Source organism: Canis lupus, chromosome 9, assembly GCF_003254725.2.
Source record: "Canis lupus dingo isolate Sandy chromosome 9, ASM325472v2, whole genome shotgun sequence".
Classification (NCBI taxonomy): domain Eukaryota; kingdom Metazoa; phylum Chordata; class Mammalia; order Carnivora; family Canidae; genus Canis; species Canis lupus.
The window spans coordinates 46,403,292-46,424,177 of record NC_064251.1 but is presented as its reverse complement, the minus strand read 5'-3'; the positions used below and the strand labels follow the sequence as shown (position 1 = coordinate 46,424,177).

The 20,886-nt window shown below is 46.7% G+C and overlaps 1 protein-coding gene across 6 annotated transcripts in view; it reads right to left on the bottom strand.

Moving 5' to 3' along the window:
* Nucleotides 1-13,774: 13,774 nt before the first annotated feature.
* The window catches only part of VPS53 (VPS53 subunit of GARP complex), a 143,690-nt gene continuing 136,578 nt past the window's right edge, over nt 13,775-20,886 (bottom strand). For all 6 annotated transcript variants that reach the window (XM_049114259.1, XM_025476197.3, XM_035721581.2 and 3 more), the window contains 3 exons: nt 20,549-20,686; nt 18,484-18,588; nt 13,775-17,985 (listed from right to left, as the gene is read on the bottom strand). In XM_049114259.1, coding sequence (XP_048970216.1) covers nt 17,815-17,985; nt 18,484-18,588; nt 20,549-20,686 — 414 coding nt within the window. In that variant the 3' untranslated portion in view covers nt 13,775-17,814. The remainder of the gene's footprint in view (nt 17,986-18,483; nt 18,589-20,548; nt 20,687-20,886) is intronic.

Genomic DNA, 20,886 nt, shown 5'->3' with positions numbered 1-20,886 from the left:
ATGAGAGGTAGGCTCTGTGCATGCCCCACAGTGGCAGCCTAGTCTACATCCTGGCAAAAACAAAGGCTGCTTGTCCTGCTTGGGACCTGTTAAAGTCAGAATTCAGAGTAGGTGGATGTTACAGGTCTCCTGGCAAAGTTCAGCCCTCCTACCTTCCTCATCATTTTGAAGTAACAGAAAAGGAACTTGACTTGGTCCGAGTCACATAGCTGGTGCAAACTCCCTTCACTGGAAAATAAAACCTGGCACATGCCTGTGTACTGGGAAGTCGCTTGTTTACTTAAGGCTTGTGGGAATAGATTACAAAATCAATAGCATCAGTGGTTAGTGCAAGGATGTACTGTAAGCAGTGGGCCTTAGAGGTTGGGCCAAGTATATGGCTACACCTTCCTACCCATGCTGATCCCACCATCTGCACATCCCAGGCTGCTTTCGATATGGGGCATCACGGGAGGAATGGCAGTGCTTCTTGGGGTTGTGAAAAGGGTGGTCTGTTGGCAGTGGGAGGACTCGGCGCCCTGGGGGGAATTCCCCCCCCCCCCCCCCCCCAGCATTCCCAGGTAGGTCCTAAGAACCCTTCAGGTAGAGATTAGGCAGGGCTTTCTGAATCCAGAGGACATCCTTAGGCTTTGCCCAGGACAACTGCCAAGGAGTTCCTGAAGCTAATGGCCCCCCATGCTTCCTTCCCCACAGAGGAAACTGGCCTTGATACACACACAGAAGAAACTGCAAAGGCTTGAAGAGGAACCTAACCCCAGCTCTGCACACTGACAGAGAGGCACAGTTAGAGACCATGGTCTCATAAAGATTCCTCTGAAACAGGTGCCCCCTTTCCCAATAAGCCGCACCAAACTGGGATCCTCCCCTGGCTCCCAGCCAATCAAAAGCCAAAAATGAGGGGGGATCCCAGGTTTGTAACCTCTTGTCAGACTGTCTTTGAAGAACTCAAAGATAAATCCGAGCTGACTGGCAGCCATACGGGGACCAAGAAGAAAGTGGGGGACATCCTGCCTGAGCCACCTCTCTGTCAACTCATGGCATTTCTGGTGGAGATGAGCAGAGGAGTTCTTCCAACAGAAATTACCCAACTTCTACTTGTCCATGTGTCCTTCTGGGTGGGAGGCCAAGAGGACTTCCTTTGTCACCACAAGGGAGCTGTGCAGCTCAGCCTAGAAGTCAGCTGTATTTGCTGGGCTCTGAGCAGTGAGTTCATACTGTAAATCTACAGTAGTCCTTTGGAAGAGCCCTGTTGCCTGTGCTCGTCGTTGTCCTACATCTTATTCCAGATTGCTTTCCAAATGATGCTTCTTTAAAAATCTTTAACTAAGGGGATCCCTGGGTGGCTCAGTGGTTTAGAGCCTGCCTTTGCCCCAGGGCGTGATCCTGGAGTCCCAGAATCGAGTCCCCCATCGGGCTCCCTGCATGGAACCTGCTTCTCCCTCTGCCTGTGTCTCTGCCTCTCTCTTTCTCTTTGTGTCTCTCATGAATAAATAAATAAAATCTTAAAGAGAAAAAAAAAAACTTTAACTAGAGCTGGGGAGGGACAATGGATCCCACTTTTACTCACTTCTGTCCCAGCTTTGAAGACAGGCCTTCTTTTGAGGAGTAGCTGGGGCATACCTAGAAATCCGGGGTGAGCTACACAAAACAAGACCACAGAGCCTGCTTCAGAGGAGCCACTTCTCAAAGCTGTCCTTTCAGAGCACACCAAGGCCATGGTACCCCTGCCTGGATCACAGAGACTGATGTCCTCATAGGACTTGGCTTCTGGCCTGAGGTCTTTTTCAGCAGGGTCTGAGGAACAAAAGATCCCTAACAATGATGCCAGTACTGCATTTTCCCTTTTTCTGCACTAAATGAAGCTGATGCCTGAATCCAGTGGAGTCAGATGAGAACAGGGCAGGACCCCTCCCCACACTGCCACTGCTTATTGTTTTGGAACAGTTTGTCTTCAGTAAACCCAGCCAGACAGTGGATTAAAAACACGGCTGGCTCCAGCATGCTGGCTTGCACCCCATGCCCTGTGGCACCTTGTTGTCCCAGCCACTTGGGTCCTGGTGTTCTGGAATTCCTGATGCTGTGGATTTGCCTTACTATTGAATTCAGTCCTCCCTTCCCTTCATATGCCTCCATATCAAGCAAAATGCTCCTAAAACACACACACACACACACACACACACACAAAACTTTATTTATTTCCATAAGTATTTCAGGATTAAGATGATAGTTTTCAAAGAACATTAAAAGTGACCTGCTGGGGCGCTGGGTGGCTCAGCCGTTAAGCATCTGTCTTCCACTCAGGTCACAATCCTGGGGCCCTGAGATCGAGTTCCACATTGGGCTCCCCGCTCAGCGGGGAGTCTGTTTCTCCCTCTGCCTCTGTTGTTCCCCCCACTTGTGCTCTCTGGTTCTCTATGTCCAATAAATAAAGTCTTAAAAAAAAAAGTGACCTGCCATATTCAATTAAAAAAAAAAAAAGGAACTGAATGAAAAAGAGACACTTGGAAACAACACACTCCCAGGAGTGTATGCACCTACATTGTGAGGTCAGTTTAGAGCCCCAAGCCCCCGGGCACTCACAAAGGTGCATCAGCCAGACAGAGCCGGGAGCTACCAAAGTTCTGGCTTAGCAATTTTATTTTTATTTAAAAAAATTTTTTTTGAAAGATTTTATTTATTTATTCATGAGAGACACAGAGAGAGAGGGGCAGAGACACAGGCAGAGGGAGAAGCAGGCTCCATGTAGGGAGCCCGACATGGGACTCGATCCCAGGTCCCCAGGATCACGCCCCAGGCTGAGAGCAGTGCTAAACCACTGAGCCACTGGGGTTGCCCTGGCTTAGCAATTTTAGAATGAAGTGGGCCCAGGGGCACAGGTCAGCTCCTCTTCTGACCTTTCCCCTGGGAGACCACCAAGTCAGGTGGGAAGATTTCCTGCCCAGCCCAGCTGGTGACACTAACCTAGTAAATGAATGCAGCTTGGGGTGGATTCAGGTGTCTCCCCTTGTGGACAGCCCTGTGACCCCAGATACAGACCCTCTCCTCCAGGGCTCCTATTTGTTAGCTTAGAGGCCTGCTCCCCAAAGCTCCCTGGTTACACAGAAAAGGGCCATGGCCTCTGCAAAATAAAACCCAGATGGGATTTTGCAAAGAGCTGGGGCACATGGCCTCCTTGGAACTGCATCAATACACTTGCACTCCTGGCATTGGTCTGCATATTCACACTGGACAAGGACTTGCAGCCCAGAAAAATAGCCCTGAGTTGAGCAATTGAAGTTAAGACCCTTGGCTCCTTGGCTGAAAGGCGTGATAAATGGGTGTGCTGTCACTGTCCCTGGGGAAAAGACGGCTGGTCTGTGCCATCACTCTCCAAGGGCAGCCCTGAAATGCTGGGGTGTTCTGGGACCACCCCGGGATTCAGGGCTGCCTCGGCCCTGTGAGTGGGCCGAAGAGATAGTGAGTGGGAGCCAGTGGAGGTGGCCAGTTGGGTCCACAGTGATGGGCTCACCCATGGTGTCCTTCCCAGGAGCCAGAGCCCCTAAGCACATTCCTCTCCTCCCCCAAATGCAAAGCAGAGTATGCACAGGCAGGAGGCGGCTGTGGTTTGCAGCTATGTACAACTGGAAGCCCTTGATGCTTGCTGAAGACCTTTATGTGCCTTTGAAGAAATGTTTTTCAGTTTTGAGTCTTTGCTGAAAATTAGCCGGGGGTGGGGGAAGAACATGGGGTGAGAGGAGAGGTATGAAAGAAAAAAACTGTCTTGTTCCCCAGGTCATATCACTGGAGGTGGGGGAGGGGACACTAGAATTTTATTGCCTCTTACCCTGCACTTTTGCAGGATGACCTCAACCACTGACAAGTATTTCTAGAAACCTCTGAAGGTATCTCTCATAGGCTCATGAATAAAGCTGGTCATAGACATGGGATGCCTGCTATCAGTTTGCCTTTTCCTGCCCCCACCACCTCTGCGCTGGTTCTGCTATGCTGCATGACAGTGTCCCACCCTGGCCCCCAGGGGAAGGCTGCCCTTGCTGAGATCACCATCAGCTCCACTAGGCACCTGAGAGAGGTCACAGCCATGCGGCTGTGGGTACTGTTCCTTTGCCCCTTACCAGGCACTACCCAAAGCCCTGGGTGCTGCTGCTAAACACTGAGGGTGGGGGGAGGTTAATTTGCAGGGTGATCCTGAAGCAGTGTAGCCTCCTTTATGCCTGTTTCCTGCACTAGGATTCAAACTTGAACCCTGCAGGGCTAGGCCAAGAGGCAAATAATAAAACAAACAAAACCAAAAAAATCCCTTTGAATTCCAAATCCCTCTCCCCAGAGCCAGGCCTATCCTTCTACCACTTTTCTTAGGATTTCTCTAAGATGCTCCCAGGTTCTGTATGGAAAAAAAGGCTGTCTGGACCTGGGGATGAAAGGGTTACTCAACTTCGGCCTCAGCTGGGACCTCTGCTCCACCAGACAACCATCAAACATCACTCAAATCCCATCTCAATGCCTTGCTTTCAAAGACTGAAAGGTAGACTCATATCCCAAGGATATCAGCTAGCTTCCTCAGCATCGACACTATCTGCTTGGCACGCTTTTGGGGCCAGAGCTGCCGGGGCGGAGAAAGGGCCTTCTGCTGTTAGTGGCTCTGTTGGAAGCAGGAGTTTCGAGAATGTCAGACAGCATCTGCCACGTCCCAAGACAGGCCTTCCACATAGGACACAATGCCTGCTGTCCTCCTTCACACGTGTAATCCAAAGAGCGGTTAACACAAGCTCGCCCCGGGCCTTTCATCATACAAATGTTAAAAAATCTGGGCTTTGTGCTCCTAGTTGAAATACTATTTATGGGAAGCTATCCTGGCCTCGTTCCACCAGAACCCATTTTAACTCTACTCTCAAGGCTGATAGCTCTCACCAAAATCTGTTTTGGATTAGAGTGACTGCTCTTTCACAAGACTCATTCATTCACCCAGCACCTACCAAGTGCCTACTGTCTGAGAGGGAGAGAGTGGGAGCACAGAGCTCCACCCAGCCCGGGAAGGAGGGGAGGCAGAGCCTGGGGAAAGATTCCCGGAGGAAGTAGCACATGTGCTGATCTTAAAGCACTGAGTACGAAATAGGCAGGCAAAGAAGGCAGGGGGAGAAGGCAGAGGGAACAACAGACCAAGGCTGGGAGCTCTGGCGGTCTTTGCTTATTGCTGAGTAGACACCCTCTACTTAGTATCCTCATACATCCTCATACAGCATCCTCTTTACCAAGTGCCACCTGCTTTGTGGTCAACCTTGGGAGTTCTTTGATGGCCACAGCCAGAAATACCTCAGACTGCCTAAACTGTGGGGATAAAGGGTGTGTTGGAATCCAGTCATGTTTCCTTGAGTTTGCCTAGCAGTCTCAGACTGGATCTTGAGACCTCATGGCAGAGCTTTGGTGGTTATCTTTCTCTTCTGGCTTAGCTTCATTGGGTAGAGAGCACTGCAGACCTGGCCCAGGCTCCACATTCAATTCCTTCTGGAGTCAATTAGTTCCACTGCAGGACATGCATCTTGCAAAGGTGTTGTGCTGGTGGCAAAGGGAAGCAAGAGTTAGGGTGACTGGCTTAGTGCAGCCATGCTCTTGGCTGGCAATGCCATGTCAAGTACACGGCGACAAGCTGTTAGTTCTCTTCACTTATGATGGGGATTGTTTCGTGACTACATACTCTGGCAGGAAAAAGGTTAATGCTCTTTTAATTTTTTTAACTGGACTCAATTTAGCTCGTGTGCTCCCATTTTCTCTCAATGGAAAACTATCTTCTCTTCTGGAAATGACTAGTGGCTTTGGGTAATTACTACTCTTGTCCTTCTCTTTTGGCTGGATGGCATCTGGGGAGGCTTATTATAACGTCATGGCAGCAGGGGTGGGGTGGCTGCGGTGAGTGCCCGATCCATGGTCATCTTCCTACCTCTGGCCTCTACTAAGGTAGAGCTTGTTTTGCTTGGCTGTGGAATGCTACCCTCTGTTTTTCGTAACCACAGGCCACCTGTTCTGCATCACAGTTGTGTCTTCTAATGAGCTGGCCCTTTCATTACTTCTGGAAACTCAGGTTGCTTGGGAGCCATCATCTGCCTATGATGGGGTATGGGGGACTCTGTGGTATGCACCCTCTCTTAAAGTCTGTTTGCCTGGACAACAACACCCTGAGACACTGTTTCTTCTCCCTCAGGCACCTTGTTCCTGCCTCCTTCAGGCTCCTCTATGGGGCCTGCACTCTCCCAGGTGATCACTGGAAGCTAGGCAATGGCTTCTAGATCAGGATTTCCTTCAAACTTATGAGCATGTCCCTAATACCTCCAGAGGGCTCAGCCCAGAGTGGTGGGGTTTTCTATTTCTTCTCAGTGACCATCAGCTTCTAAGCCAAGTCATATTTCCTTTAGTTTTCCCTTTATGACCTAACAGTCAAAACCCTTTATTTTTATTTTCAATTTAATTAATTAATTAATTTAAAAGAATTTATCTATTTATTCATGAGAGACATAGAGAAAGGCAGAGACACAGGCAGAGGGAGAAGCAGGCTCCCTGTGGGGAGCCCAATGTGGGACTGGATCCCAGGACCCTGGGATCATGACCTGAGCCAAAGGCAGATGCTCAACCACGGAGCCTGTGGTTAATATAGGTGTCCTATATTAAGTGATTTTTAAAAATATTTATTTATTTATTTATTTATTTATTTATTTATTTATTTATCATAGACAGAGAGAGAGAGAGAGGCAGAGACACAGGAGGAGGGAGAAGCAGGCTCCATGCTGGGAGCCTGAAGTGGGACTCGATCCTGGGACTCCAGGATCGTGCCCTGGGCCAAAGGCAGGCGCTAAACCGGTGAGCCACCCAGGGATCCCCTATTAAGTGATTTTTAAAAAAGATTTTATTTATTTATTTGAGAGAGAGAGACAGAGATAGCAACAGAGAGCAGGATCGAGGAAGAGAGGGAGAAGCATGCTCCGCGTTGAGCAGTGATCCTGAGACAGGACTTCATCCCAAAACTCCAGGATCATGACCTGAGCCGAAGGGAGATGCCTAATCAGCTGAGTCACTCGGGTGCCCTCATACCTCTTTTAAAATGGAAAAAAACATTTATGTCAAAATGCACCGTTCCTGTGATGATAGTGTGGATTGTATGCAAGGTCCTCTGGAGTTTTGAGGTTGGCTCAGTTGGTAGTGCATATGACTCTTGATCTTGGGGTCCTGAGTTCAAGCCCCATGATGGGTGTAGAGATTACTTCAAAAAATTTAAAGGTACACTTTTAGAATAAGAAACAAAACCAAAATACACTGCTATCCCAATACTCTTGCATTGACAGCGATGGCTCTCAAGACCTTTCAAGACTTTCTTCTCTACTACAGAATCACAAAAATCTATATAGTTCCAAAGCTAAGAATTTATGCAATTACATCTCTACACATTCCCACCTGAGGACAGTGGATATAAGACACCCTGCCTGCTACTGGAGTGGTGGGGAGAAAGAGTAAAGAGTAGGAAAGATGCTCAATTTAATATCAAACTATTACTTCTCTCATTTACAAAGAATAATCATTGCTTTCATGAGTGAACCAATAAAACACATCCTCCAGGAGCCCTGACCATGGAGGAAACCACAGGTCTTTTGCTTAATAAGGAAGCTTTCTTGCAGCAACGTGCAACCCCTGTTGGGTTACATTCGGTTTTATGCAACGAAACCCAAAGGGGAACTTCTGCTTACTGGGTTTCCATAGGTAAAGCTGCAACTCTATCCTTTAGATCAAGAAGCAGGAGAAGACATCCAGGACCAGTGATATGGAGAGGTGGGTACACACATGCCGTCAATGAGCGTGTACAGCAAAACCATCTCTGTAGAGGACGTTTTGGCAAGAGCCAGCAACATTTTAAATGGGAATAGAACAATTTTAGAAGGGTATCCTAAAAAAGGTGAGAACAAGTAAGCAAAGATATTTACACACACAGTTTCACTGATGTTGTGTTCTAATAGCCAAAAATTATAAACCACCTATTTGTATACTGGTAGGAGACTGGCTAAATAATGATATACCTGAACTATAAAATACCAGGTAGCCACACACAAAAAAATAGCTCTCCAGATACTGAAGAACAAGATGTCTAAACTATGTTATTAAGTTGCAGAAAAATACATAAATATGCTTACTATTGACTTTTTCTCTTTTTGTAAAAGCTCCTCTCCCCCACAGTATAGACATAAAAAAAGTCTAGAAAGACAACAGGACTTTGGAAACCTTGCCATATTGTTTTAACTTATCAACAGGAATACTGATATTATACTTTTTTTAAAATTAAGATTTTATCTATTAGAGAGAGCGCATGCACATGTGCACCCGTAGGGGAGAGTGGCAGAGGGAGAAGCAGACTGAGCAGGAAGTCCAACGCAGGACTCAATCCCAGGACCCCAGGATTATGACCTGAGCCAAAGGCAGATGCTTAACCGACTGAGCCACCCAAGTGCCCCTAATATTACACATTTAAAAAAAATACTTTATTTTTAAATAGTCTCTACATCCAATGTGGGGTTCGAACTTACAACCCTGAGATCAAAAGTCACATGCTCTATCAACTGAGCCAGCCGGTGCCCCTGATACTTTATTATTTTTATTATTTTTATTTTTTGATACTTTACTTTAAAAATGAGTATTATGGGGTTCCTGGTGGCTCAGTCAGTTGAGTGTCAACTCTTGGTCTTGGCTCAGGTCCTGATCTTAGGGTCGTGAGATCGAGCCCTGTGTTGGGCTCTGCACTCTGCAGGGAGTCTGCTTGGGATTCTCTTTCCGTCTGCCCCTCCCCATGGCTCTCTCTCTCTAAACAAACAGAATCTTAAAAAACAAAACAAAACAAAACAAAACAAATGAGTATTACTGTTGCAGTATTTTATAAGGTAAAGAAAATTGAGACAGCAGCCCAGGAAACACCCAGAACCCACGGTGTTGCCAGTATCGGAGAAAGCCTAGCGTAGTGAGGCTTATACTAGCTCCATCTGAGAGACCCTCAGAGCAAAAAAACCTCACTGGGTCTCCCGGCCTTACTGGGGCTGACTGTCTCTATTTGTTGGGGCAAGTTAAATTTTCTCTTAATAATTAAGAAAATGTTTTATGATCACCTGACCACACTGGTTGACAAGGAGAGTTGTCAAGGGTGACTGACTCTAAGGCTTTGAGATGGTGGAACCAGGATAGGAAGCTGGTGCCATAGAGAAATGAGGAATTCCAGGAAATGGGCCAAGTTTACCCAGAGGTGTTATGCACGAGCTAAGTAAGGATGGGACGTGCAAGTAGGCTGGAGTCAGCTGGGGGGAAAGGGCACAAGGCAAAAATCTGCGCAACTTCAGAAGGCACAGCTGCTGCTTACACCTTCAGATGTGTTCTCTGAAGGAGTGTGGAGTAAAAACCTTGGGGCTTGATCACAGTCAAGGGTCAGGACAAGAAGAGTCAGTGAAGGAGACCAAGAAGTATTAGACAGGAAAGCAAGGTATCAAAGTTTAGGAAGAACTCCCAGGGGGAGGGAAGGGCTCATCAAATAAATGGAGGATGCACAGAGAATGAAAATTTAGCCAGATGATCATCAGTGACCTTCAAGAGAAGCTTCTGGAAAGTAGCTGACTGGATGCTGAATAAGAGGAAGTGCAGGTGGGGGATGGATGCAGTGGCTGCACCTCTCATTTGAAATGATAACAGAAACAACAGAAGTAGTAAGGGGGCTGGGAGGGTGGTGGGTCATAATGGGGAGAAGCAAGTGATTGAAACTCTCAGGGCCCAATTTCCCATCTGTGAAATGAAGGAATTTGACCAATGTTCTAAAAATAAATAAATTAACATGCTGCATAACACTCATGATCCAATTCAGAGCTTCCCAACTACAGCACTGGGAATAATACACAACAAATGTCCACACTGATCCCCCATCTCTGGGGCTGTGTTTGGGGGCCACCCTCAAGCAGCCACAGTCCCTAAATCTATCACCTCTAGCCCTGGCACCCTCTTCCATTGATTGGCCCCAATGAGAGGGAACAGGAGCACAGATATTATCATTTCTATGTTTTGAGTCCGGGTTCAGGAAGCGTGGCATGCACTGACGTGAGGCCTCAGGAGTACAGTGTGAGGCTCATGGGGGTTTTGAGAAGGATGGTGCTCAAGCCTCCTCCACCCATTCCAGTTGCACCACTTTGTTCTTAGAACACAGCTGCCTTGCACCAGGGTCTTTGCACCTTGCAAAGACCTTTGCACCTTGCACCTTGCCCTTTGAAGGTCTTTCTAAAGGGAGCAAGGCTAAGCCCAGGAGGTGGCCTCTAGGATTACCGCTTAAAACCTGTTCTGATAATTGAACATTCAAAGCTGTAGTAACACAACGTGCAGCCTCAGATGTGTTCTAGGTGCAAGCATGCGATGACGCAGACCCTCCGTGTGTGAACTGGGGCTGTCAGGGCTGCTCAGGCGCATGCAGACCTCAGGATCCAGAGTCCTTGTCACATCTGTGTAACTGAAGAGTATCTGGGATTGTAAGGAGGGCTCTTAAAACAGAACTGATGTTAGTTGCAATGTCTAAGCTAGATTAAATCAAGATTTCTGTAATCTGTTCAACCAAAGCCAAACACAGAAATAAATTGGATGCTGGGATTGATACACATAAACTGTCATCTGCAACCTTAGATTTAAAATGCTTTCTAGGGGGTGCCTGGGTGGCTCAGCTGGCTAAGCGTCTGCCTTCGGCTCAGATCAGTCCCAGGATCCAGTTCTGCATGGGCTTCTTGCTCAGCAAGGAGTCTGCTTCTCCCTCTGCCCCTCACCCAACTTGTGTTCTCTCTCTCAAATAAAATAAATAAAATCTTTAAAAAAATAAGATGTTTTCTATTCAATGAAATAGTTTGAATATTCTCACTGGCTTTGAAAGTTATTTGAACTCAGAAAATATATTAATAAAATACTTCTGTATTGTAGAGTGAGAGTCATGCAAAATTGTGCCTTGTACATTTGAAAACCACAGGTGTAGCATGAAGAGCAAGGGTAGATGGAGAGCAGAATCAAACCCTGTCACCACCATCACCTACTAGCCACACAGCCCCAGGGGCATTTGCCCTCCTGGCCTCCAGGTTCACATCTATAACATGGAGCTGATCATATCTACTTAACAGGGAGTTTGATCCCATGAGATATCACCATGTATACTCAGTAACTAGTTCCTGCCCAGATACAGACAGCATTGGAATAGTGCAGATCTCTCAGTACCTCTCATGATCAAAGATATTATCTGCCTGCCAAACAGTAGCTGGGCTGCAGCCAGGGACCAACCAGGACTTTACCTATAGTCCGCACCCTCCTCTGACAACAGACCCAGCCAGCTGTAGTGCCAGCACTTTGAATCCTCTAGGAGGCATGCCAGGGATGCAACAGGGTATGAGGTTGTGGGGTGTCTGTGTCAACTCATGTTTTCTTTATACAATATTTGTTACTTTTTCATTTGTCTGCTAATGCTCTTCAGAGGCTGTGCTAGGCACCCCAACCACAGTGCTTGAGCTTGTGAAGAATTCTGTGGAATGCAGTCTTTCTAGCAGCTGGTGTGCTTCCCTTCTCTCCGAGAACCGCCTTCCTTTTCCATCAGCACAAAGCAAACAAGCACAAGAAGATAGAATTTCTCTCCATTTTACCTGGTACCCCTGAAAGTTACGGCTCACTTTGCAAATACTTTTCTTGGCTTCAGAAGTAAAGGGAAGCTTTTGGTGAAGCTGTTCTTAATTTCTCACTTTTGAAAAGTTACCCCAAACAGAAGGAGGCACAGCAATTGTACAGATTCCATTTGATTACTGAGCAGAAGCTACCAGAGGCCTAAGATTAAGTGATAAACATTCCCAGGGGACAAAGCACTGGACCCCATTTAACTTTAATATCTATCACTTAGCACTCTCTGTATCAATGTCCCCAAAGGGGACTGAAAGCCCAGATTATAGGGATTCAGCTGGCCGTGTGAAAGCCCTAAACTTCTTTGAAAGGCAACTGTAAAGTAAACCAAATAGTTGCTGAACCTCTGCCTGTCTCAAGATAGTCTTGCATAGTTTTTTGGGCATTGCAGGTAAGGGAGAAATAAAAAAATAAAAAAATTAAAAAGGAGGGCAGGCAAGAATTTGTCCCTGCCACGAATGGCCAGTTGAAGTCTGGTCTGTGGACACCAGACACTGTATCTAAAGAATTTATCTGGAAGGAAGCCTTTGGCAACCCTTCTAATTTGCCTTCAGAGGAAACGTGCCACATTTTCCACAACAGGTAGCCCAGCCAATACCACCAGGAGGGAGGAAGGTCTCTTCTCTGTGTCTGCAAGTTTATCCCTAAATGCTATGAAAACAGCAGCTGTTAGGGCAAGGGGAACAGAGGGCTCAGGGAGTTAAAGCTTCTGAATAAGCTGGATATCACAAGCCTGACCTAAAAAGGCAAAGACTAGGTATTCCAATGCCTGTCTCAGATGAAGCCTACACACAGCAGCACGGTTATATCAATTGCCATTTTGTTCAAGTAGGTCCGGGGACAGAATAAGTTCTATGGCCACCCACCATCCAGTCAGGCTGGCCACTGGTGGTTCAGGCCTGGCGAGTGATAATGAACACTTCATACTTCACACTGCCTTACGGTTTACAGAGCACGTGCTCACAATTTAGTCCTATGTGACCTCCACAGCCTGATTCATTATAATCCCTTTACAGACACTGAAATAAGGCTCAGAGGACCAAAGACTCATCCAATGTCCAAGTACCAGAACCAGACCTGGACACCAGGGCTTCTGTAGAAGTTTCCAATCTTGGGCTGCTTTTGTTTCTTTTTTTAAAATATTTTATTTATTTATTTATTCATGAGAGACACAGAGAGAGAGAGAGAGAGAGACAGAGAGGCAGAGACACAGGCAGAGGGAGAAGCAGGCTCCATGCAGGGAGCCCGATGCGGGACTCGATTCTGGGACTCCAGGATCACGCCCTGGGCCAAAGGCAGGCGCTAAACTGCTGAGCCACCCAGGGATCCCCTGCTTTTGTTCCAAATGGACACCTTCTTCCTATCCTGCTGCTCTCCAGTGTCTCCCATGCCTGGTTATGTAGGTGAGAAGGAAGAGAACTGGGCAGATGAACCATCCTGCCCTGCTCTTCCAGACGGTTATAGGAAATGTTTTTTTCATCAGATTGATCCCTCGGTCCCCTACTGAAGTGAGGAGCTGGTGAAAATAGAGAATGGAAAGTAGGTAATGATTTTGAAGCCAGACTAATGGAAGTGCTGCAACAGATTTTCCATTGCTGAAAGCAACATTGGACTTCCCAAAAAGTTCACTGCAAAATGCCCACCCAGTTACTAAGCAAACAGGATTCACTTACTGTGCACAGGAGAGAAATCACTTGCGGTCATATGGAAAAGCAGGCTGCAACAGCAAGGTGGAAAAGGGAAAGTCAACAGGATAGAAATTCAGCGCACAAGAAGGGTTCCAAATTGGAAGCAGCACACTTTATCCGTATTTAGAGAGGATGTCCAGCACAGCCGGACATGCTAGGACCCTGCTGATGAGCAGCTCTGTCTTCAGGCATTGCTTCCTTCGGCTGTCAGGGAAGGGGCCCATCTTCGGCAGGAGGCAGGGGGCAGGGGGCAGGGGGCAAGGGGCAGGGGGCTGGGGCAGGGGAAACGCTGAGGGGGGCCCAAGGCTCACAGGCTTCCTGATTCTTTCCTATCCTCCGTTCTGTTTTCTGTCAACAATGAGGAAATACACCCTAGCAAATGACATCCAGTAATGCTTTAATTAACTGTAGTACTGTGCGCTCCAATATGCAGTGAGAAATCACTTCCAGATGGGGGAAATGAAAGATATTTACACAAAAAGCAGTCCCTTTAAGGAAATTGATATCTCCCAAAGGTAGAGAACTTTGAGGGTTTGAGAGGCTATCTAGTTTGATAAATACTAGAATGAGAGTGGAAATTTGGTTTGCTTTATATAATACACGGGCCTCTTCTGCACGCCAGCTTTTCATGTGGCCATGTTTCCAAGTCTATTGTTTAAGTGGCCCAATGCAGTTCTAATGATTTTATTTTTAGAAATCTGACTTGGAGTAGACAAGAAGTGTGAAACACTTGCTTTCACCGTCAGCAAGCTAGTTATTTTGGAGATTTCTCTTCCTAGGGAGAGGAATTGCATTTCCAGCTGTGACCTTCTGGCATTTTCCCTAGCATTCCGCAAACAGAGAACTAGGTTTCCCTGTCCAACAGCAACCTAGGATGGGCTGGTGTAACAGCCCCACATCAGGGAGCAGCTGCAGACCTGCTTGCTCACCCTGTCTGCCCTGTAACTATCACTCGTCTTTGGCAGGCTGCTCTGAGTCCCTTTTGATCTGCACTGAAGAACCATCCTAGGCATGAGAAAGCAGGTACTTTTTTTTTCTGGGGGCCACAGTCCTAGGTACCAGTTCTTAGTTCTTTTTTTTAAAGATTTTATTTATTTATTCACGAGAGACACAGAGAGAGAGAGAGAGAAAGGGAGAGAGAGAGAGAGACGCAGAGGGAGAAGCAGGCTCCATGCAGGAAGCCCCACGCGGGACCCATCCTGGGTCTCCAGGATCACGCCCTGGGCTGAAGGCGGCGGCGCCAAACCACTGAGACACCCGGGCTGCTCTAGTTCTTTGTTCTTTAAGAGAGAGAGGAGTGGCAACAGTTTCAATTCCAGAACGGAACTTGGAGGTCAACACACTCTGTCCATTGTGATTCCCATTTCACTGTTACAATCCAATGGAATTTCCTCCAGCCTGGGTACCTCTAAGCCAGCTATCAGGAAGTCTGTCCATAGTAAGAACAGATCTTTATCAATTATAAATTATCAACATTTGTTTTAATCACATGAAGTGGCTTCAGAGTTTTTTTTTTTTTTTTTTTTTTAAGAGTTAGAGAAAATGGTGGGGGCGGCGAGGAATGGGTACAGCATCTAATTTAGCTGAATAACAGAGTTGTTAGCTACTGTTTTTATCAGAGTACTCTATGTTTTTTTGAAGTGACAGTAATAGAGCAAATTTGTTTGGGGCTTGGTCGTCAAAACTTAAGAATTCTAGTCTGGATGGGAACAGCATAGTTCTGGCCTGGTCTCTATCACCAACACAAGCTTAAAATTTAAACTGCTAGATGTTAGTTAAGAATCTTTACCTGTTGGTAACGGATCAATTGTAATTATATTTGTTTAGAGAGGCAGGAATAATGTATGTTCATGAAAATGTGCTATAGGAACACTTTGATAAAGCAAATTTCTCTCTAATGCTATGGATTTTAAAAAGGGGTAAACATTATAATTACCTACTTGCCCAGGCCCCACTCCAGACATACTGGTTCAGAATCTCCAGGCAATTTTATTTGTAAAAAGGGCTCCACGTGATTCTGATGTGTACCCCCAGTTGAGAAACATGCTCTGTCTTTAGAGGATGCATACACAGCATTCAGACCTCATCAATGTAGACATTTTTACATAACTCCTACTGACATCTGGTGGCTCCTCGGAGATTACTGACAATATAATAAATCAAGAAAGCGACTTCCTTGGTGTGACCACCAACTGGGGGAAAACAGCAGCTTGACATCTCAAAGCATTATGGAGATGTCCAGAAAATGACTCCTCAGGAACGAACCAAAAAGAGAAATGTGGCTCTATAAACATGGAGAGTGACAAGAACCAGCTGCAAAAGACCACTGGCTTTCACAGCTCCCTAGTTTGATGACAGAGGGCTAAAGTGGCTGTGCTGTTTGGAGATGGGCTCATCGGCCCATCTTTCAAGAACAGTAAGAGAATATTCACCTCCATTAGTGGAGGCTGGGCTGTAGGATATCACCAGAGCAGCATCACGACTGTCCTGGCAAAGTGAAATCTTGACAGTGTGCTTCCCTGCTCTACCCTGCCTGGATGCTTGCCCCAACCCATCCCCTACCTGCCCTATCTGCCCTTTCCTTATTTAGCAAACTTTTCCTAAGAGAGCTCAGCCGAGGGCCACACCTCGTCTTGTACTTTCTTCTCAGGGCTGTCCTGAGATGTTCAACACCTAAGAGTCATACTGACTAGCAAGAAGGGACTGGAAGCTGGTGGAGAAATGAGGCTCTGGATCACAGTGGGGCTGATGGACTGAGTCTGGGAGAAGGTTAGTGGAGAGAGAAGGGGGACAGCACAGAGTGCTTATGTTAGGAAACAAGAAGGGGAAACACCATCAGTTCCTGGTCTCATTTTCAAACCTTAAAGTTTTCTCCTATGTGGCTTTCACAAGTTTTATGGATTTTCAGGAAACTTCCTCTGTCCTGAAAACTCATTTTTGCGTGCTATTTGATATCCCAATTTTCTCCCGAGGCCTGTTATGTGCATTCTCTGTAAAGAGCTCCTCCTTCCTTAGCTCCCTCTCCACCTGGCCAACAAATTGTTCAGAATTCCTGAAGAATGCCCACACGAACAGCTGCTGCCCTGATGCTGTGGTCACAGTTAACTGAGGTTCAGTTCCCAGCCAACCTGGCAAATCACACAGCTACCTGCTATGCGGTCTGTTCTCATACAGCTGTGACCTTCTGGCATGTGACCTTCTGTATGATGTGAGGACTGAAGCAGTTCTTGGAGGCAGTTCTCTTCTGCAAAGCTCTGCTGGTGGTGAGCCAGTGGATAGGATTGGCAGGCCAGGGCTCACGTTGCGTTCTGGGCTGGGCCAGGCTCCGAGCAGGTGTTTTAAGGTCAACATTCTGTTCCTAAGGTATCCATGGACCTGGGTTCTTTCTCGTTAGTAATAAAGTAATATGTCATTCTGGCACTTCACATCACCTTTGTTGTTTCAGATCATTCTGTAAAGTTATTTGGGTTTCAAAATAAATGAGCAGGAAGGGGGTTAGAGGGCCCAGGCCTCCTGCGCAGTCCCATAGCTTCATCTGAGAAGAAACTTCCTAGTTTCTCTTCAAAGAAGGCAATACTTCCCTTAGAAGTCAGGAGAATGGGGGGAATAATAACCTGCTTACATCATACAGTGAGTGTCCCAAGCAGAAGTCTCTCTCCAAGGCAGATATATATAGGTCTAGCCCCACACCTGAGCAAGGAGCCCCATGGCACAGAAGACACCTGTATCCAAGGTCCAGTACATCCAATCTTCCTGGGTGAGAGACAGTGGGAATTTTTCCTTAGATGTATATCAACAGGAGACTACAGGTTCCAGAGAAATGGGAAGAACGCATTGGCCCAGTCATGAAAATATGTACCAGGAAATGAATCTACAAGGAAGAGTACTCTTGCTTCCATTGCCTTCCTACCACCAGGCTAATGTCCTACACCTGTAATCTTCCACCTCATTAACTCGGGCCCCAAAGCCAAACCCATAGAGCAGGGAGGACAAATCTTAGGGCCTGGCTACAGAGGAGGAAGGGGTGAGATCCAGGATTTCTCACCCTAGTTGCCTGGATAGGCCCAGGAGATAGGGCCACATGCCAGACGGTGTGATTGCAGAGGTGAGGCTGCGAGGCCAGTGACAGCTGGACCAGTTGAAGGCAACCCAGGACCACAAGTGAACTGCAGAGCCCTTTTGTCTACTACTGCCTATGCTGTAGGAACCCCTTTTTATCAGCCTGCATTTGCTTGGCTTCTTGATTAAGACACAAATTAAGACTGGTCACAGGGAAGACTCATTAACAACCCAAATGTCCCAGGAAGTTTCAAGACTGATGATCTGAGAGTTAGGGAGAGCACAGAAGAGGTGGGGGGCTTCCAGGCAATGGGGTGCTGTGGGTCACCAGCCAGGGGGAAAAAGCGCCCTTTGTAGACTCCTACAGTCTCTTTTTAATTAGTTTCTCTAGTTTGCGGATGCGAGATGATTCCTGTTCTGGTGTCGGAGCCAGGAGGGACAATGAGCTGGAGCCTTCTGGCCCTGAAGGCGGGGTGGGGAGCCTCTGGCGCAAGAGTTCCAGCATGCTGCTCTGCTCACTTCTCTTCAGCCCCTGAGGTTGAAAGAGAGAGAAGGATAATCATGACATCTGGCCCAGAAAGGCCTGAGGTGGAAGTATGGTATCTGGTTGTGCAAACGACATAATTACTCTAGGCTGAGGATGAACACTTTCTTTAGGGGAGTTATCGGCCCAGGTTAGCAGCCCAGGAGAAAAGCAGAGGAAGGAAAAACAAGTAAGAGGAAAGGAGAGAAAGAGGGGGCTGAGAGAGGAGGGACAGGGTGGGGAAGTGTAGTCTTCTTCTCCATCCCATTCCTTCTGCCCCCCAGCTTCCACTGAACAGTGGTTCTCGAAGGGGCATGGAGGTATCAGCAGAGTTAGGAAGTTATTTTCTCCTCAGAAGGATCCCAGGCAAAATCTGGGTGACAGCATGAGGTGAGGCATATGTACTTTAAGAAAGCTCCCCAGGAGCCCATATCCGTCCTCCGAGTTAAGAACCACTGAGTGTGACAAGGATGTGCAAGTGTGGACAAAACAAGACACTGAACTAACCTTCATGTCCAATATCTTCTGGAAGGTTTCTGTGTTGCAGTCTGTAAGGAGTTTGATGTAGTTGTCAACAAACACCACCAACGGTTCATGAGGGGCCATCACCACCTACCAGGAAAGAGAGACAGGAGTAGGCCTTTAGGGACTCATGACTGGAAAGCAGGGCATCATTTTTCCTTACTTGCAAGCTGACCACAAAATGGATCCTGCCAGATTTCCTTAAGTGACAGCAGGCCTAACTTCAGAAATATCCTGATGGCCTATTTCATCTCAAAATTCAACTACAGCAAGTGTTTCTTAAATTTGCTAAATCATAAATATCACCTGGATTACTTTTTAAGTATAGATTTCTATGCTTCCCTCTACCCTGAAGATTTTAACTCAGAAGTCTTGGGGTGGGGTCCCAAGTGATTTTTAAGTATCAGGATCATTTGTGGGACACTGTTGGAGAGTCTCCTGTTTTGGGACAGCGGTTTATGATACCTGGTCCTTCTGTCCCAATGCATCTTTACCTCTGAGGGATGGGGCCCAAAAGCCATAAATCTAAGTGGATTTTCTCAAGACACAAATCCCAAAGCTGCTTCACTCTTTTCAAGACTTAAAATCTGAACTTCAGGGCGCCTGGGCATCTCAGTCGATTAAAGCATCTGCTTTTGGCTTGGGTCATGATCCCAGGGTCCTTCATCAGGCTCCCTGCTCAGCGAGGAGTCTGCTTCTCTCCCTGCCCCACCCACCCCCGCCAATCTCGTGCTCGCTTGTGCACAAGCTGGCTCTCTCTAGCTTGCTCACTTTCTCCCTCAAATAAAGCAATAAAATCTTAAAAAAAAAAAAATCTGAACTTCATTTAGCCACGTTCATTTAAATTGTCAATTAATGTACAAACAGAAGGGAATCAATGGCATCGTAATCCTCAAATTCATTCCTATTTGGCTTTGGAACGCAGCATCTGATTTTCTTCCTACAGTAGACTGGTTTTGTTTTGAACTCCTGACAATATCTCAAGGAGTGGTTCACTCAGAAATTCCCTGCAGTTAGCTCCCCAACTGCAGCTCTCCTCCCCAGTCAGTTATGCCAGCTACAGGAAGAAACAATTTCCTCAGGCTGGAGCTCAAGCTTCACACAGGAGGACCCTCACCTGGTCCCATGGATGTCCCATGGATGCCTCCCATGGAGGCCCCATAGCTACTTTTCACTCCTGCCATCATTTGAGCCATTGTTTGGGAGACAGACCTGATGAGCCTGCAGGTACTGCACTTTTAGGAACATTTCATGATAGTTCCATTTGTTCTCTAGCCTCTCTCCTCCCCAAAAAGGCTTCCCTCTTTTCAACAAGGGCAGGTGCAAATCAGATGCAGGTGCTCAAGGCTTTAGGCATTCTCAACATCATCACCCCACATAGAAGAATTTGTTTTTTTTGTTTTTTGTTTTTTTTTTTTTTTATGATAGGCACACAGTGAGAGAGAGAGAGGCAGAGACACAGGCAGAGGGAGAAGCAGGCTCCATGCACCAGGAGCCCAACGTGGGATTCGATCCCGGGTCTCCAGGATCGCGCCCTGGGCCAAAGGCAGGCGTCAAACCGCTGCGCCACCCAGGGATCCCTAGAAGAATTTGTTAAATGGGGCTTTAGAAAGCCCATTTGCTGATTAGATTCAGTTACTGCAGCATCTGTTTGCAGTTCCTGTATAGTTGCAGAGTACAGAAAGCTAAAGAGGTTTATGTGGAAGGGAGTAACTGATACCTGGGCCGGAAATTCCTGCTGAGAAGCAAAGAGATCCTTGACTTAGACCCTGATTCATAGCGACAACCCATCTAATTTTCCAATCTTGGCAAAATCCAAATGAAAAATTCATTTGTCAGAAAGAATTACTGATCCCCTGAGTAACTGTCCAATGACTTTCAACAATATCTGGTGAGGCCAAAACCTACTCCAGCCAAAGAATGTGGACAATCCTCTGGGACCGATGGGGACAGGCCTTAATCCAAACTTTGAAAACCAGGACTCCTTGGGATAAGTCACCAGATAACCAGCCCCTTGTAGTAGAAACCCCGAGGAAGACACAAACCCCACCTTGAGTATCATTTCTGCCCGGGTCATGCCTTTCACAACAATCTTAGTGTAACTGGCAGGTGCTTTCCTCACCACCTGTGAGCCAATGGACGGTAGATCGAGCAGGACCATCTTTAGGGAATGAGTGTCTAGCAGCAGCTGTGGGAATGAAGCAGAATATTACTAGCCATTTCACAGGGACACAACACTTAGTATATCTATGCTAATTAATATTATTTTCCTGATTTTAAAAAATGCATTGGAGAGAATTTGGAAAATATACAAAAATATAAAAGGAAAAACATTCATTACAACTTCTATTGCCCAGGAGAAAACAAGGAAGACAAGGTTAAATGTGG